The sequence below is a fragment of the Crotalus tigris genome, unplaced genomic scaffold (assembly GCF_016545835.1).
Source record: "Crotalus tigris isolate CLP2741 ecotype Arizona unplaced genomic scaffold, ASM1654583v1 scf7180000018057.1800818, whole genome shotgun sequence".
Classification (NCBI taxonomy): domain Eukaryota; kingdom Metazoa; phylum Chordata; class Lepidosauria; order Squamata; family Viperidae; genus Crotalus; species Crotalus tigris.
In genome coordinates this window covers 439,931-459,356 of record NW_024096800.1, presented here as the reverse complement: position 1 = coordinate 459,356, position 19,426 = coordinate 439,931, and the positions used below count along the sequence as shown (strand labels likewise).

At 41.7% G+C, this 19,426-nt stretch overlaps 1 protein-coding gene across 1 annotated transcript in view; it reads left to right on the top strand.

The window, feature by feature from the left end:
* Positions 1-168: 168 nt before the first annotated feature.
* Positions 169-19,426, top strand: part of ATP8B3 (ATPase phospholipid transporting 8B3) — a 67,678-nt gene continuing 48,420 nt past the window's right edge. The window contains exons 1-5 of the mRNA XM_039347228.1: positions 169-762; positions 14,389-14,445; positions 15,215-15,306; positions 15,698-15,811; positions 18,257-18,355. Of these exons, the coding sequence (XP_039203162.1) occupies positions 14,397-14,445; positions 15,215-15,306; positions 15,698-15,811; positions 18,257-18,355 (354 nt within the window). The 5' untranslated portion in view covers positions 169-762; positions 14,389-14,396. The remainder of the gene's footprint in view (positions 763-14,388; positions 14,446-15,214; positions 15,307-15,697; positions 15,812-18,256; positions 18,356-19,426) is intronic.

Below are 19,426 nucleotides of genomic sequence, written 5' to 3'. Positions count from 1 at the left end.
ACTTCTGAACCATTGTCAAAATAATTACATGAAGCCTGTGAAGTTCTAAGGAATCACTCCCAACTTGAAACGCTCTTATCTTTTCTTTGGTTTAGATATGTGAAATTAAATAGTTTGTATTCAGATCCAGATTAAGTTTAGCCCTACCTGGGAGTCTTTGAAGATTATGATATAAAATCAGATGACATCCATCCACCTGCAGAGGAGGGGAAGAAACGATTCTTAGCAGAACTGGTCCGGGACAGAAGCCAACAATGTGGTGAAGAGCCTGATAGGTCAAGCATGACTAAGATGATGCAGTTCTTCTGCCTTGGGTACAACCCACTGATCAAACTGGGTTTGGGCCAAAGAAAAGCTAGAAAGGGGAGGGGGAGGAGAAAAGGTGTTGGATGACAGTGATGTGTTTAGCCTCTTCTTGGCAAAATGCCTGCTGAGCATGGAAGAAGTGAAAGGGGATATCATAAAAGCTTGCCATGAGTTGGAAAGATTTTGCTTCTCAGGTACAGGTGAGCAAGACTCGCAGGTATTGTCATGGGACAGGTTTCAGGAGAGAGAGAGAGAGAGAGAGAGCAAGAACAGGAGACTGGGTGGAGTGAGTTACTTCCTGCTCCCTTCGTGCTGCTTTTTAAAAGCCTCTATGCCTTGGCAAAGCTGGTCTTCTGTGCCACAGCTTGGAAGCCACTTGAGGTCATCAGAAGCATCCTGGAGATCTGGAGAACGGCAACAGCGTTCCCCTTGGCAGGAAGGGAAGGAGATAGGCAGGTAAGCCATGAGACCTTTTCTTGCCAGCAATGCACACAGCATGTTATCTATTTGTCTTGTTATCCCTAATGAGCCCCAAGGGGAAAGAGAAGAGCAGTTTGGGTGACTCCAAGCTTCTTCTACCTAAGAATTCAATGGCAGCTGAAGATGTAACAGGGGAAACATGTTGTGCTACAGGAAGATGCAGAGGTGCTGTCATTAAAGGTATCTTAGAGATAGAAAGCAGGCTGTGCCCAGGGAGTCTGTTAGCTGGTGCAGAAGAGAAGAAAGTGCTGAAGAAGTCAGTTTGAATGATTATGAAGTTAGAGTAAGGTTTCAGGCTTAGTGGCTTTTCTTTCGGGGTGAAAGAGAGAGAAAAGACAAGTATATAGTTCAATTTGATGAGAGGAATGGCCTGCAAGAGAAAGGGATCCTGTTTACACAATGCATCATAGACCCAGGGAACTGACTATCGTACTGTTTTTAGCTCATTTGAAAAAGTAATTTGAAAGGTTCATAGAGAACAGAAGAATAGAGTTGGAAGGGACTCTGAGGGTCTTCTCGTCCAACCCCCTGCTCAAGGAAGAAACCCTATACCATTTCAGACAAATGGTTGTCCAATCTCTTCACAAAAACCTCCAATGTTGGAGCATCCACAAGTTCTGGAGGCAAGTTGTTCCACTGGTTAATCATTCTGTCAGGAAATTTCTTGTTAGTTCTAGGTAGCTTCTCTCCTTCATTAGTTTCCATCCATTGCTTCTGGTCTTGTCTTCAGGGGCTTTGAAGAATAGATTGACACCCTCTTCTTTGTGGCAGCCCCTCAATATTGGAACACTGCTGTCATGTCATGTCATGTCATGTCATGTCATGTATAATAGAATAGAATAGAATAGACCTGAAAGGGACCTTGGAGGTCTTCTAGTCCAGCACCCTGCTCAAGCAGGAGAACCTATACTATTTCAGACAAGTGACTGTCCAGTCTCTTAAAAACCTCTAGTGATGGAGCACCCACGATTTTTTTTAAATTATTTTTTATTTTTCCAAACTCTCCCCATACATATACCATGATATTTATCAGATGTTAACATACATTCTTTTTACATTCATATATAAGATACTTTTAATAAAATGAAATAAATACATACACATGACTTTTGGTGTTGCTCGCCCATTTCCCCTTTCACTGCATCCACACTCCTTCTTTCTCCCTTTCTTCTCTTCCCTACTTCCCTCTTCTTCCTCTTCTCTTTCTTTCACCACTCTCCTCCCCTTTCTCCCCACTTCTCCTTTTCTCCTCCAACCTTCCTACTTCCTTCTCCCCTCCTTTACTCTTTTCTCTCTCCTCTCCTTTCTTCCCTCTCATCCCTCTTCAGATACAATTCAGGGGTAATGTCCGAGCAACTCCTCTCTCCAAATTTCCCTATCTGTATTATATACAATAAAATTAATTTTCTCTTACATTAATACTTCTATTTATCTAACCTTCTTGGTATATACTTCTATAAATATTTATACAACCTCCAGTTATTCAATACTGTGTTGCCTGGGTCTCCCTCCTTATCTGCTCCTTCTTCTTCCATCTAAATTGATGTTAACTATCTTTTAACCATATTCTCTTTTCAGCCAATCATAAAAAGTTCCCCAGATTTCATAGTAGTCTGACTCTGTCTTATCTTTAATTGTCATTGTTAGTCTATTCATTTCTGCACATTCCAGTATTTTCCCAATCACCTCTCCCTCTGGGGGGGGGGGGCTTTCAGTGCTTTCCAATTTTGTGCTAACACAATCCTGGCTGCTGTAATTATATGAATAATTAAATATGTTTTCTCTTTATTGTATTTCCCTGGTAGAATACCCAACAGGAATATTTCTGGTCTTAGTTCTATACGTTGTTGTATCATCTTTTCTATCCATGTTCTAATTATATTCCAATAAGTTGTAGCTTCTACATACGTCCACCACATATGGTAGAAGGAACCTGGTATCTGATGACATTTCCAACATTTCATAGACCTGTCCTTAAACATTTTAGCTAATCTTTCTGGAGACCTGTGCCATCAGTAAAATATTTTGTACATATTTTCTTTATACACAGTCGCCATTGTCAATTTATAGTTTCTTTCCCATAGTTGCTGCCATCTATCTAATTCAATTGTGTATCCAAAATTCATTGTCCATTTTATCATTGTCTCTTTCATGATTTCTGAAGGCAAGCTGTTCCACTGGTTAATTGTCCTCACTATTAGGAAGTTTCTCCTTAATTCCAGGTTGCTTCTTTCTTTGATCAGTTTCCAACCATTATTTCTTTTCTTTCCCTCTGGTGCTTTGGAGAATAGTTTGATGCCCTCTTCTTTGTGGCAGCTCCTCAAATACTGGAATACTGCTATCATGTCATCCCTATTTCTTCTTTTCTTTAGACTAGCCAAACCCAAGTCCTACAGCTGTTCTTCATATGTATTCCACGTGTGGTCTTACTAAGGTTTTATAAAGTGGTACTAATACTTCACGTGATCTTGATTCTATGCCACTGTTTATACAACCCAGGATTGTATTAGCTTTTTTTGGCTGTTTTTCATTAAATTAGACATGCCCAATTCCTGCAAATGTTTTTCATATGTTTTAGCTTCCTAATCATTCTTGTTGTTCTTCTCTGCACACTTTGTAGAGTCTTAACATTTTGAGATGCTGAGGATGAAGATAAAGTCTATTAAAGGTTCTTGGGAGATGCTAGGAAGAAAGATGCTTCATTCATTCATTCATTCATTCATTCATTCATTCATTCATTCATTCATTCATTATGAACATTTCAGAAATATCCTTTTGCCCACTGTGGAAAAATAGGGAGAATGAATTGAGCAAATGATTGGATTTAATCCATTCTTCCTCTGTTGAAGAAGAATTGCATAATGCAGATGTCCTCACCTCTGGGGGGTGGGGACATATGAGGTTTTGGATAAATATGAGTAGTGACAAGATATCATCATTTCATCTGATGGTCACACTCCCAGACCAGGTACAATCTATGCACTGGGCTCTGATAATACTCTTAAAGGAGCAGGAGGAACAGGTGTATAGAATAGAATAGAATAGAATAGAATAGAATAGAATAGAATAGAATAGAATAGAATAGAATAGAAAGGGACCTTGGAGGTCTTCTAGTCCAGCCCCCTGCTTGAACAGGAAAACCTATACCATCTCAGACAGGTGAATGTCTAGTCTCTTCTTAAAAATCTGCAGTGATGGAGCACCCATGATTTCTGGGGGTAGGTTGTTTTACTGGTTGATTGTCCTCACTTTCAGGAAGTATAATCAAGGTAATGGTCAGGAAAAGGAAATTTGAGTCCAAGAAAGAAATATAATGTCTCATACTTGACCATTTTTCACACTTATGACCATTGCTGAATCCCTACGGTCACATGATTTACATTTGGATGTTTGACAACTGCTTCATATTTATGACGGTTGCAGGTCACGTGATCGCCTTTTACAACCTTCTGAGAAGCAAAGTCAATGGGGAAGCCAGATTCACTTAACAACCTTGTTACTAACTTAACAACTGCAGTGGTTCACTTAACAAATGTGGTAAGAAAAGTCGCAAAATGGAGCAAAACTCACTTAAATTTCTCAGCAACATAAACTTTGGGGTCAATTGTGGTCATACGTTGAGGACTACCAGTACAAGCCTAGGCTGCATTAATAGAGAAATAGAATCAGGCTCACGTGAAGTACTAGTACCCCCTTACAAAGCCTTAGCACAGGGGTGTCAAACTCACATCACGTGACATGTTGCGATGTATCGTGATTTTTTCACCATTGCCGGCAATGGGGTGGGCGCGGTTTCGCTATGATGCATCCGGCCCGCAAGCTGGTAGTTTGACACCTCTGCCTTAGTAAGACCACACTTAATATACTGTATCCAGTTTTGATCATCACAATGTAAAAAAGATGTTGAGATTCGTCTAGAAAGAGTGCAAAGAAAAGCAACAAGTATGTTGCTGGAGGCTAAAACAAATGAAAAACAGTTGCAGGAATTGGGAATATCTAGTCTAGTAAGGAGAAGGACTAGGGGTGACATGAGAACAGTGTCCCAATATTTGAGGGGCTGCCATAAAGAAGAAGGGGTCAACCTATTCTCCAAAGCACATGAAGACAAGACAAGAAACAATGGATGGAAAGTAATTAAAGAGAGAAGCAACTTAGAACCAAGGAGAAATTTCCTAATGGTGAGAACAATCAACCAGTGGAAATGCTTGCCTTCAAAGGTTGTAGATGCTCTATCACTGGAGGCTTTCAAGAAGAGACTGGGCAGTCATTTGTCTGAAATGGTATAAGGTCTCCTGCTTGAGCAGAAGATTGGACTAGATGACCTCCAAGGTCCCTTCTAACTCTGTTATTCTATGATGTATATGATGTCTAACAGATTACTAGAACTAATAGGAGTTTAAACTTGCTTGGGATAAACACATACCCATCTTCTAAAAAAGTTAAAAATACATTTAAAAAATTAGTAATAGTTTTAATGGTTCAGTCATGTCCAAGTCTGATGACTTTCTAGGTAAATGCTCTCCATGCTACTCTATCAAACACAGCGTCTTTCAGTGGCTGGATGTTCATCTTTGCATCAGCTATGACAGTATCAAGCCAGCGAGTTCTTTGCCTGCCCCTTCTTCTTGTTGCACTAACCATTCCTAGCATCACTGACTTCTCCCACGAATTTGCACGCATGACATGGCCAAAGTAAATCAGACGTAGTCTTGTGAATTTGGCTTCTAGTGATGTTTCTGGTTTTATATCATTCAGCTGTTGGATGCTCTGGCTGTCTGTGGCATATGCAATAATTTACCCCAGCACCACAGTTCAGAGGCATCAATTCTTCTTCCATCAGCTGTTCTTAGTGTCCAAAATGAATAAAAGTAAATAAAACAAAAACAATAATTAAAAATAATAACTAAATGAAAACCAATAACCGAACCAAAAATAAACAGATTAAAAAAAACAAAAAACAAATTCAAAAGGCAGACTGCTAGATCTTTTTCTTCCACCAGTTGTCAATATTTCTATATTTCTAACTGGTTGGGTTGGGGCAGAGTGACTGACCTGAATTCACCCAATGAACATTTATGGCCGAGAAAGGATACAACCTGCGATTCTCCATTTCTATTTCAACACCTCAACTACTCCAACACACTGGTTTTCTTTTGGAAAAAAAAATCAACCATTAATAGTTGCATATGCTTTGGTCACTTCACATTTGGATTACTGCAGAGTGCTTTGGGCAGGGCTGCTCTTGACGATTACCCAGAAACTACAACTGGTCTAGAATGCAGCAGCGTGCACAGCATTGGGTGTTTCCAGGTTTGCCCATGTTGCACCTTTGTGGCATGAGCCACACTGGCTCCCAATTTTAACTTCCAGGTGCAAATCAACATGTTGATTATCACCTTTAAAGCCCTACGAAGGACATGGTCAGGTTATTTGCAGGGACATTTCTCCCTGAAATGCCTATCCCACCCCACCAGATTAGATAAATTAGGCAAGTTCAGGTCCCTTCCCTTGAATAGAATAGAATAGAATAGAATAGAATAGAATAGAATCTGGAAGGTACCTTGGAGGTCTTCTAGTCCAGCCCCCTGCTCAAGCAGGAGAACCTATACCATTTCAGACAAATGACTGTCTAATCTCTTCTTAAAAACCTCCAGTGATGGAGCAGCCACAATTTCTGAGGGCAAGCTGTTCCACTGGTTGATTGTCCTCACTGTTAGAAAGTTTCTCCTTAATTCCAGATTGCTTTTCTCTTTGATCAGTTTCCAACCATTGTTTCTCATCCTTCCCTCTGGTGCTTTGGAGAATAGTTTGACGCCCTCTTCTTTGTGGCAGCCCCTCAAATATTGGAACACTGCTATCATGTCACCCCTATTTCTTCTTTCCTTTAGACTAGCTAAACCCAAGTCCTGCAGCCATTCTTCATATGTTTTAATCTCCAGGCCTTTGACCATTTTAGTTGCTCTTCTCTGAACTTTTTCCAAGGTCTCAACATCTTTTTTGTAGTATGGTGACCGAAATTGGTTGCAGTATTCAAGGTGTGGCCTTACTAGGGTTTTATAAAGAAATGTTGCACAGAGTGGGAGCTTGAAAGCCTCCCCCCTACATCAGCCAGCAGCCTCCCCCCCCCTTCAACTTTTAGCTTACCAGAAGGCCATCAAGACCAGTACTGAAGAATCTTCTCGGATGAGAAGTGAAATGACTTCAAGCAAAAACAAAAAAAGTCCATTTGTCTTTTGAAAAACCAGCTTTGGGACAACCGTCATCTGGATGACTGAGAATCTCCATAGGCGTCAAGACCAGGCTTTTTTCCTAGGTCAGGGGTAGGCAACCTTGGCTCTTTTATGACTCGTGAACTTCAACTCCCAGAATTCCTGAGCCAACCATGCTGAGGGGAAAGGGAGAGATTTCCAAGCTGAGCCATGCTGGCTCAGGAAAGGGTTCCTGGTCTAATCCGGTGGAGTTTTTGATAACCACATTGATAACCACATGCAGCTTCCACATGCAGAAACAGCCTTCTATAAAGACAAATTAGTTTTGATGCTTTATTTGTGAGCTTCACAAAGGCCACCTGTTGGAAACAGGTTCGGACTTTAGATGGATAATGGCTCAGCAGGACTTCTCATAAATTTAAGAAAAGCAATCTTCATTTCCATATTTATTCGTGATTATTAAAACATTATATGTGTATATATGCCTCCCTGTCCAGAGGCAGTTGATCTCTGAGGATCAAGTGTTAGGACAACAGAAGAGAGAACTGTCTCCTTAAAACTGTTTGTAGTCTCCCTCTACATCCCCTGGTTAATCATTGCTGGAGGCAACAGTCTCCAAGGAGTTGCTTCCCATTTCAAAGCTGGAAAGTGCAGTAGACAAGAACTGCATGAAAAGGGCAGCTGCAGAACACAAAGCATCCTGCTTTCATACCTATAAACTGAGTTACGCACTAACAGAACCATTTCATTCATGAGCATCCACTTGAGGCTGTGCACAATGTTTTTATAGCATTAGTTATGTACCTTGAAGCTACTCACTCCTGGGGTTGGGAAAAAAAGGAAAGGAAAAGGAAAGGAAAGGAAAAAAGAAAGAGAAGGGAAGGAAGAAGGAAGCAAGGTTATTCCTTGTGGTTTTATTGCTCTTGCTTCTGTTGATATTATTATATTACTTACTTGGTTTCTCATTTACAGAGCTTAGATCTCGATGTTATAATGAATTGAATAATTGTTATTGTTTAAGTATCACCATAGCAATGGTCTTTTAGAAAGTACAAGAGGACCAGTCCATATCCCGAAGGGTTTACACCCTTTAGACAGTACATACACTTGGACAGTTTGATAAAATGGCGTGAGAACGATCGTCCTTTGAGCAAGGCCATCCAAAGGCTAAAAGCAGCAGCACTTTGAGGATTTTCCAGGGACAGCTGGGGGTACAAAGTGACTTTCAAGAGTCCACTACAAAAAGATCTCAGTTCATTCTGGTAGGCAGAGAAAGTTCACAAACTGTTTCTTCCTGATAATTTACTTTGATATCCATCCGGTGCTTTGCAAAGGCAAATTTTTAAATGCCTTATTTCCTTGGCATGGAATTAGGCATGTTGTCGTGATAGAAGTCACGGTGTGCCAGTGTGTGTGTGGGTGCTTGTTTTTTTTTGAAGTGTCTGTACTTTGCTTTCTTAAAATGCATATGCTGGACTCTAAGGATATGGAACTCTTTGTAGAACATGGTCTTCTCCCTCCCACATCTCAGAACCACTGACCTTTAGTTGTTGGTGTTATTTCAGAATAATAAGATCACTGAAAGAAGGGTTTGTTTTTTTTTAAAAAAAAATATGGCTTAATTTCCAGGTGGCTTTAGAGAAAAGATGGCATATAAATTGATGCAAAGAATAACATTAATAAACAAAACAGTAATAGCAATGAAGAACAAGGATGGAGAAAACCTGAAGATAACAGCCAATGATTAAGACAAATTGTATCCAAACTTTAGAGAAGCACATAGATATAAGAAAAAAAAGGGAAATGTCTCATCCCTGAGATTAAAATCAAAATAATATTGATCTTTTATATATAAAAAAATCTATCCAGATCTCAAGAGGCTCCCCATGAATGAGCCTCCAGCTCAGTGGTTCTCAGCCTGTGGGTTGGGACCCCATTTGGGGTCGAACGACCATTTCACGGGGGTCGCCAAACAAGGCTGTCCGCCATGTTTTCCCCCTTTTCTTTGGCCACACCCCTGGCACCCGGTGATGTATAAGTGGTTGGGGGTCACCACAACATGGGGAACTGTATTATGGGGTCGCGGCATTAGAAAGGTTGAGAACCACTGCTCCAGCTGAACTCTCCCCAATGTGGCACCCTTTAAAAAGGGGTGAGAGTAACATGTGCCAAAATCCAAATTTGGCTTTTAATAGAAGAGAATATATGTAATTCAGGGTTGAACTTTGGAGCCCTTGATGCTCTCTGGGCTTGGTTGTTTGCTTTCAGATGTTTCAGGGCCAATGAATGTGGGTCTTGTTACATTCAGTAGCTTGCCGTGCAAGTGTGGTTTTCTTCTTGGTGATTTCTTGATTGTTTTCTGCTTGATTGTTTGTCCGGTGTTAATCTCTGCTTATCTGGATGTTGTTTGCTGGAGAAGATACGTTCTGGTCTTTTTGTTTCCTTCTTAGTTTTGAATGGTATGTAAATGTGGTTTATCTCTATGTGACTATTGATGGCTGATTTGTCTCAATGCCAAACTTCCAAGGATTCTTGGAATATCCAGAATCATGAACCTCACTACTGACTTTCAGTTTGATGGACGAATAGACCAGCATTTTTTTTTAATGGAAAGATCATTGTAATTGATTGTTTAGGAACCTCCACATGGGTTGCATGTGTAGGTAAGCCTGCTTTGGGTATGTGGCTTGGATTTGTCTCCAGCAAATCCTGCGCTGAAAGGTGCTTTTTTTTTTTTTTTTTGCTAACAGTTTAAAGACTTGTATCTGCCTGTTTGTAATATTATCTGTTTTTGTTGGTTTAATTAACTGGCTGATGAGTGAAAGCTATGCAGGAAAGTGCAGGAGGAAGAAATAAGGGATTACTTTGCTTGCCTTCTTCTCTTCCTTCTTCTAACATGGGATGTTTTTGCATTGACACAAGCTTATTCATGGAAACCTAAAGATGGCAATTATGATGATCTACCAATGAGTCGGTTTTGATTCCTAACGGTCTCATAGATGATAGGTTTTCTCCACGAGAATCAAAGAATGCTCCTATCAACCCCATCTTAATCCAGCATTTTATTTCTCACTGTGGTCTTCCAGAGAAAGCCACCATGGCGAAGAGGTGAAAGTCCTGGAATAGAAATGAGAAGACCCAGGTCCTAATCCTGCCTTGGACTGGGTGACCTCTCAGCTCTGATCATCATCAGGCTCTGCAACAAACTGACCAATCAGCAAAATCACTCATCATAACATACATTGGCAGCTCTGGTTTAAAGCCATCTAAGAAGCCATCTTCATGGTCTTGTGGTAATGAGTTCCACAGGCTAAAAGGAGTTAAACTTATATGATGCATACTTACAGGTAGACTTTGACTTAAAGACCAGTTGCTTAGCAACTCTTTGAAGTTCTGACTTACCTGAGGGTACTTACAGTATAACTCACCTGGGGGTACCTGTGACCCAGATTCAAAGTTCCAGCAGCCAGACCCCCCACTCTTTGCAGCACTCAGCAACCAGACCACATTTACATCAATTGGCAGTCATGTGACTGTGTTTTATGATGATTTTGCTGAAAACTGGCATTTGCTTCTGGTTTTCAGAAAAACTTTGCCTATAGCAAACCTTTAGTTCATTTAATGACATGGATTCATTTAATAGCCACTGCAAAAAAAGGTTGTAAAAGCTGATCAGTCACATGACTGTCATTAGTCATGATTATAGAACATAGAATAATAGACCTGGAAGGGACCTCAGAGGTCTTCTAGTCCAACCCCCTGCTTGAGCAGGAGACCGATGATGAGCAGGCTCCGTAACGGTTGTAGGCCTCAGGTTGTCACAGAGAAGAGAGGGGCGAATCTCTTCTCCAGAGCTTCTGAGGGCAGGTCAAGAAGCAATAGATGGAATTTAAGCAAGGAGAGAGAAGCAACCTGGAACTAAGGAGGAATTTCCTGACAGTGAGAACAATTAATCAATGGAACAATCTGCCTCCAGAACTTGTGGGTGCTCCAACACTGGAGGTTTTTAAGAGGAGATTGGACAACCACTTGTCTGGAATGGTATAGAGCAGGGGTGTCAAACTGCCAGCCCGTGGGCTGGATGCGTCACATAGAAGCCGCGCCCATCCCTTTGTCGGCAATGGCAAAACAGTCCAGATACGTTGCGTGACATCATGTGATGTCACAAGTTTGACATATCTGGTATAGAGTCTCCTGCCTGAGCAGGGGGTTGGACTAAATGACCTCTAAAGTCCCTTCCAGCCCAATGATTCTATGATCTATAACCCATTTATCTGCTCCTCCTCCTTTGTTTCAGCCATGCATCTTTTTTTGCTAGTGACTATAGAAATAGAGGCCACAGATTAAAGATTTCAAGACTATAGCTGTTTCCCTGCTGTACTCAGAAAAGTAAGGTGACCCTGTCCTCCCTCGAAAAGTGTCCTCCTACATGTCCTCCTTTTCAATATTTGAAGACTAATCTGCAGGGCTTTTTTTTTCTCATAGAACGCTCAGAACGGTGTTCCGGCACCTTTTTTTGATGTTTTTTTTTCAACTTTTGCATGAGCTATGCTACTCCTATTGGCTTTTGAAAGCCAATAGGAATTGCTGCTGAGCACGCCAAAACACCCAGCCTGCACATGTAAGTTGTCTGCAGCGAAGGCGAATTGGCAGGAACTTTGCACCCCTCCCTGCTACCCAACTACAGCATCTCCTAGTTAGTTCCGAAGATACCTGGAGGAGACTGGAGTGGTGACGCCACGGTAACTTTCTCTTGATCTTCGGCCCTGCTAGGGCAATAATGGCTGCGGGCACAAGAGTCAGGGGCGGCAGGGCTGCTGCAGGTGGGGTGTGAAGGGCAGCGGTGGCCAGCTGCCCTCCGTGCTGTGGGAGCTGTGGGGCCTGCTCTACATGGGGTTGCACAGGGTGGGTGGTGGTGCTGGCAGAGCAGCTGCAGGTGGGATGTGTTGATAGCGGGCTGCCCCCAGGGCTGGAGCCGGCACAGCTGTGCTTTGGGAGCTGCGGGGCCCGCTCTAAACAGTGGGGCAGCAGTGCTGGCGGGATGGCTCCGGGCGGGGGCGCAGCATGTAAGCATAATTACAATATAAAATGTTATTGTTACAAATGTTTTTTTATTACGCACTTATCATAGTATAGTGTATTCTGTATTATTGTTGCAATGAATAAAATGTTTCTTTTATTTACGATATTTTTTCTTCAATTTATTTGTGTCCTCCTTTTCATTGTAAAAAAGTTGGTCACCTTAAGAAAAGCCTTTATGACAACTAGGAAGTTTTATAAACAACAGCTATTTTTCTGTGTGTGCTGCTTTTAACAGTGGCATTGCTTTTAATTTTGCTTCCCCCCCCCCTTTGGCAGCCAATAAGAATTAGAAGCTTGGGCTGTTGTGATAAAGCTAAATTGTTCAGATAGCTGACTTTTGGGTCCTGTAATAATGAGGCATATTTACATCGTTTGCATAACTGGTTTTGTTCTGCATTGTTTGGTCTTATTATTCTAGCTTTGGGAGTGATAATTCCCAGTCCACTCAGGTTTCTAAGGGCCTACTTCACAAACATTTTTCCATGCACATGCTCCTAAATAGCAAGTTGATTTAAAATTCTGGGAGTTGAAGTCCACACATCTGCAAGTTGCCAAGGTTGAGAAATGTTGAGATGAAGGATGACCACATTACTACTATGGCAAGCATAATACTTCCTGCAGGCATTTGTAAGCACGTGAATGGCACCACTGGTAGCATTCCTTAAATCAAGATCCCGGCCAGAAGGATGAATGCCATGTTCAGATGGGAAGGCAGCTGAACAGATAATATTCCAAACACATCTTTGAAGCTTATGGGTTGTCTGAATGCATCCTAGCAAACCAGGCAGGCCTGGTTATTTTGTATACAAATTTCCCAGGCAGGTGGCCAGCTCCTTGCAGGCTTGTGATGCTGCCAGCAGCTTATTCCATCCAACGAGGACAATTGCGCAGTCAGGATTAAACTAGCCATTGACGCCGTTCCTATGCTTGTGGTGAACTGGCGTGCTGGTTTCTTTTTCTAAGTTTCCTGATGTGGAAAAGAGATAAGAAGAAGGGTGAGCCTGTTTAAGCCCATGGGAAGGAAGGCTGGTGCATTTTATACTCCTAATCTACCCTTTGATGTGGGAAGGACTGGGGGTATTTCCAAAGAGTCTCTTGCATTGATAGTTTGTCCTCATGATCACACATCCTCAGGTAAACCCCTCTGATTTTCCTCTGGCCAGGCTGCAACACTTTTGCAACTCTAGAAAGTTTGGAAGTGAACTGTTTTCTTGTCCACTGATCCTTGGTTCCCCACTGCCTCTTACCCTGAAATCTGGTGTTACTTAAGAAGCCTTTACCCAGTCTTCATTCCTCTAAGCCAGTGAGGGCGAACCTTTTAGAGACCGAGTGCCCAAACTGCAACCCAAAGCCCACTTATGCATTGTCGGATGCCGGGTGGGTATGGCCCATTGGCTGGGTGTGGCCTATTGAGTGGGTGTGGCCCATTGGGTGGGCGTGGCTGCGGTGGTAAGGGCAGACTGGATGGGACTAAAAAGTTCAATCAATCAATTCCAACTTTGCAAGATCTTTTTTTTTCCCGCGAGAAGTTGAAATTGACTGATTGATTGAACCTTTTTTTTTGTACATTGCGGCGGAGGCCTCAAGCAAAAAGGTTTTATAAAACCCAGCTGAAGGCCTAGGACTGGAGCGACAGTGCACGTGCCCACAGAGAGGGCTCTGATTGCCCCCTCTGGCATCCGTGGCATAGGTTCGCCACCACTGCTCTAAGCCATTTGACAATCCCTGTGGAAAAACAAATAAACAACCTCCAGGAAATCAAAGCATGTGATTCCCCTGCTTTCTCAGCCAGAGCAATCAGGCTGAACGATAAGGACTGTGTCCACCACACACAGAGAGAGTCAAGAGTAAATGGGGCTCTGAACCCAGCTCTCCCCTCATTCAATGCACTTTCCTCCTCTCTTCACTTTATCTTCATTCATTCCAGCTCAACCTTTCCAGGTCTGGCATATTTCTGATCTGTGGACTCCAACCCCCAGAATTCCCCAGCAACCTGGGCCTTGATGAGAATTCTGGGGGTTGAAGTCCACACATCTAGGAGGCACCAAGGTTGGGAAAGATGTAAGTGCTACACCGTCCCTGGAAAATAAGTGCAAATTACAAAATGGCTAAACAAGCACTGCAGCTGCAATGGAATATACAAGAAGTGAGCAGATTATCCTGGACAGGTGCATCTATCAGTTAGAACCATAATCATAAATGCTACAGATCCTCCTGGGAGCATTTCCAAACTCTCTTGGGATCATAGCCAGCAAGGGCTAAGCTAGCAAATTGCAGGAAGGTTAAATGACTTGATCTTTTTGCTTTCTAGATTTCAAAATGCCAAGCCAGGATTCTCTCGGGGGTTACCAGGATGAGACTAAAACAGGTAAGTACATGTGGGGTTTTGTAGAATCACCTTTGGCCAATCACAGGTGGGAATATTGGGGGGGGAGGGGGGAAATAAAGATTTTTGAACCGTGAAATGTGTATAACTGAAGCAATTGTATTTTCCAGGCTAAAGCTTGTCCCCAGCTTTAGTTTAATCTCCAGCTGATTTAATCCAAAGTGGAGGGAAAACACCTCAGAAACTTGAAAATCTTGATTGTGTTTTGAGATATGGTTTTAGCAACCTTGGTATTTCCTCCCTGGACTTGAGGTGGCAGACTTTATTGGCAAACATTTTTGTACTGTGAACAATAACAAGGAATCCTTTGTGTTCTGTCTCATTTTATGTGACTCACTCACCCATCTAAGATCCTAGAGCAGTGTTTCTCAACCTTGACAATTTTAAGGCATGTGGACTTCAACTCCCAGAATTCCATAGCCAGCATTGCTGGCTGTGGAATTCTGGGAGTTGAAGTCCACATGCCTTAAAATTGTCAAGTTTGGGAAACACTGTCCCAGAGAGTTGCTATCTCTCTGAAAGGTGTGTGTGGATCTGTTCCTCACATAAGCTCCCATCTGTGGACCAGAGCTATGGAATTATAGAATCATAGGGATGGGAAGGGACCTTGGAGGTCTTCTAGTCCAACCCCCTACTCAAAGTAGGAGCTTTATACCAGGGCTTTTCAACCTTTTCACCCATTGTACCACTTTAGGATATGGCAACATCCGAGTACCACCAGTCGCCAGTATTTTCTGTCCTTTTCTTCCAGATTTTACCTGGGTGGTTAAGGCTAATAACCGGGCTTATCACGCACAAATTCAAAAGAAGCATTTATGGTGTTTGAAGAAGAGAAAATATGCAGTAAGTCTTATTGGAGGCCATGGAAAGGAAGGAGGGAGGGAAGAATCAAAATGTCATGGATTTAAAATCCTCTTTATATTCTGCATCTGTATTTGTGTGTCTCTGTGTTTGTGTTTTAAGTTTAGTGAGCCTCCCAGAAACTAGCTAGTTTTTTTTCCTTTCCTTTCCTTTCCTTTCCTTTCCTTTCCTTTTCACATTTTTAAACTGTTTTGCTGTTTATTGCTGGAAAAACAGCAACAATATCACATATCTTGGTTTTGGTCGAGAATACCTGCCTACATGTATTATATTCCATTTTTCAGATTTCACAAAGTAGATTTTGATTTATGAAAATTTATATGTGATAATAAATTAAGTTTCATGTGAATCTTTGCTGATTTATCATTTGCAGGACAATGCCATTAAGACGGCTAAATACAACGTTTTCACTTTTCTCCCTCTCAACTTGTATGAACAATTTCACCGGTTGGCTAATGTATATTTCTTGTTAATAATACTTTTGCAGGTAAGAGGGGTCTTTATTCCATTTTCGATTAGCAACAAAATTAGGACCTTTCTACTTTTTTATAGAGAAATGTACATAATTTGTTCTGAGGTACCAAAGCCTGTCAGCTCTCTAAAGAGATTCTATTCCCTGCCTATTTTTTTTTTTTTTGACATGGCATCCTTTGGGGTGGGGCAAAAGAATCAAGATGGATGCTGCAATCACACGATTGAAGACCTGTCCTGTGTTAGCATGCATCACGCATGTGAACAAGAGGTAGACCTGTCAACTTTATGAGGTAGGCCAGTCAGAAAACACAACTAGATGAGCTAAGTCTAATTAGAATTAAGTAAAGGTATAAAAGTGTATTTTACAAGTCTACAGGTACATTTTTTCCCCTGTCTCTTCTACAACCCCGAAACTAGGGAGAGTCTCTTCTGAGCTTCTTGCCCCACCCAGATTTGTGCTGAGGGCTAAGTTGCCTTTTACTTGACATTCCCTTGGTGGTACCTCTTTGCTCTGTCTTCCAAGGTTGGATGTCTTCTAACACCGGATGTTTTTGCATTGACAACAGATGGAAATGTAGCCATTTTTTACCTTTCCCTTTTAGAGTTAGATGATGCTGGGGAGGGAGGATGTGAACGAGAATCCAGCTAGACATACAAACACTGAGCTTAGTGTGAGAATCAAGGTTATTGAAATCAGAGCTGATAAAGAATTGGAGGCTGGAGAGGAAGCCCACACTTCAAGCTAATTGGGTAATGTGATTTATGACTGTAAATTGGAGGAGGGAATTTGCTTTGATACTTTGTTTCCAGGGGAGGGGAATTCAGTTTTTGGCTTTGATTATCTAAGTACCAATATTATGCTACTCAAATAAAGATCCTTTAAGGTAAAAAGTATCTCAAAGTTATTTGAAGAGTTTCATCTGTCAGAACCATGATACATTTCCACATAACATTACAAAAGCTTCAATCTCATGGGCAAACTTGCCATCCTGACTTTTTGGGTACATTTTCCACAGCACTCCTGGTAGGAGATAAAAAAACCCATGAGACATTACACCATTCAAATTTGGCCATTTTGCCACCAAAACTGAGGAGTATGAACTTGAAGATCTGGAAGCTGGAAGTAAGGCTTCCGTGTGGCTTGATGGCATTGATGCTCACCAGACTGAAATTTGAGGTTAATGGGGGTTTGAAGAAGATGAACAATATTCTTGTGTAGGCTTTCATGGCTTATATTTATTGGGCAGGATTGAGCTTCAGAGTTTAGTAATTAGGATTGTTGTCTAGACCATGGTCACTAAACTCTGAAGCTTGACACTGTCTAACAATATTCCATCATTGGAGGTTTTTAAGAAGAGATTGGACAAGCATTTGTCTGAAATGGTATAGGGTCCATTGCTTGAGCAGGGGGTTGGACTAGAAGACCTCCAAGACCCGTTCCAACTCTGTTATTCTGTTACTAAAATTGGCTTCTATTTTTTCCTCACCTTTAATTAATCCTATTCTATCAGGATACAAGGAAAATTGCATTTATTGTTTTGTCATGTCTCATGAGTTGCCAAGGTATTTTTCAAGGGTGACTCAACTTTGTTTCTTGGAAATAAAGATTCTTATAATGTATTACGGCTTGTAAATTACAGAGCAAACAAAATAGAAGCTGGCATAAAGAGTTTGTATATTTAATTTTGAAGACAAAGGATCCTTGTAGTGGTAACTTTTTCAAACTTCCTTGTTTCCTGTTCCTTGCCCGCCTCCCTACCCTGCTTGGGTACCATAATATATAGATCTAAGTAGAACAAACTTCTACATCAATGTGGGTAGGATTCTAATTAATCTTATCAGATCTACCTTCAGATCTACTTTGGGCTAAGAGTCTACTGTGCTTGGGAACTTCAAGGCCTCTGCTTTGCCTAATTGTCTGGCCCTGCTTGTACAACAAGATAACAGGTAGTCCTCGATTTACGACCTCAGTTGAGCGCAAAATTTCTGTTGCTAAGCAAAACGTTTGTTAAATGAATTTTGCCCCATTTTATGATCTTTCCTGCCACAGCTCTTAAGCGAATCACTGAAATTGTTAAGTTAGTAACAAGATAGTTAAGTGAATCTGGTTTTCCCATTGACTTTGCTTCTCAGAAGGTTGCAAAAGAGGATCACATGACCCCGATACACTGCAACTGTCATAAATGTGAACCAGTTGTCAAGCATCTGAATGTTGATCACATGACCATGGAGACGCGGCAACAGTCATAAGTGTGAAAAATGGTCACAAGTTACTTTTTTCAATGCTGTTGTAACTCTGAACGGTTGCTAAATGAGCTGTTGTGCATATGCCCTGTTTTGGTTCTGCTTTCCCCAAAGGGGCAGGGATGCCTTGTTCCCACTGAAGATACTAATGCAAAGTTCTCTCTTTAAGCCTCCTTTGTAATAAGAAAAGTTTCTGCTTTGCCTTCTATTACAGACCTTCCCACAGATCTCCACACTGCCTTGGTTTTCACTTCTCTTTCCCCTCGCTATCCTGCTCTCCATCAGAGGCATCCGTGATTTAATTGATGATGTTGTAAGTATTTGTTTTCAGCACCTGCAAAGGCATCAGTCTAACTGGATGACTGGCTGTAATCTCCTAGAGGAGGATAAGAGGATGACTCTGTAGCAGATGAGTTTATCAGAGTCACTTGGGGGATGGGGGAAGACAACTCAGCAGTCTAGACCGGTGTTCTTCCAGTTTGACAACTTTAAGATCTATGGACTTCATCTTCAACTCCAGCTTCAACACAGGGGCTGAATGTCTATGGAGATTCTCAGTCACTCAGGTCATGGTTTTCCCAAAGGCAACTGGACTTTGTTTTTCCTTGAAGACATTTTGCTTCTCATCAAGAAGCTTCTTCAGTTCTGACTGGTGAGGATGGAAGGATTTATATTCCTTGCAGTCATCTGGTCGTTAGCACTCAGAATGATAAGATGAGAAGCGAAACATCGTCAAGGAAACACAAAGTCCAGTTGCCTTTTGAAAAAGCACCTTTGGGACAATGCGTGGGCTGCCAAATTCTGGGAGTTAAGGTCCACACGTCTTAAAGTTGCCAAGATTGAAAAACACTGAAGTAGCAAACAGGTCATTCTTTATTCTAAGATCCCTCATTGGCTCTATATCATCCAGGGAAATTAAGGTTGTTGGTGTTTTTAATCAATGACAAACCCCTAAGGCAGACATGTCAAACTCGTGACGTCACGTGATGTCGCGCAACATATCGGAGCTTTTTCTCCATTGCCGGCAGTGGGGTGGGTGTGGCTCTGGTATGATGAAACCGGCCCGCGGGGCGGCAGTTTGACACCCCTGCCTTAAGGCCTGCTGTGTGTTATTTTGAAGTGGAACTATAGAGGAAACTACTGTAATAAACTGCCTGGGTGAAGGCAAGGATTCTGGTTCATTTCTCTTTACTTCTTATTTGAGCATAACTAGAACAGGAGAAATTTGTTTTAAGCCCCTAAGTCACCAGGATTCAGACTGAAGGTTTTAAGGGCTCCTTCTCATAGCCCAGGGGTAGGCAACCTTGGCTCTTTTATGACTCATGGACTTCAACTCCCAGAATTCCTGAGCCAACATGGAATTCTGGGAGTTGAAGTCCATGAG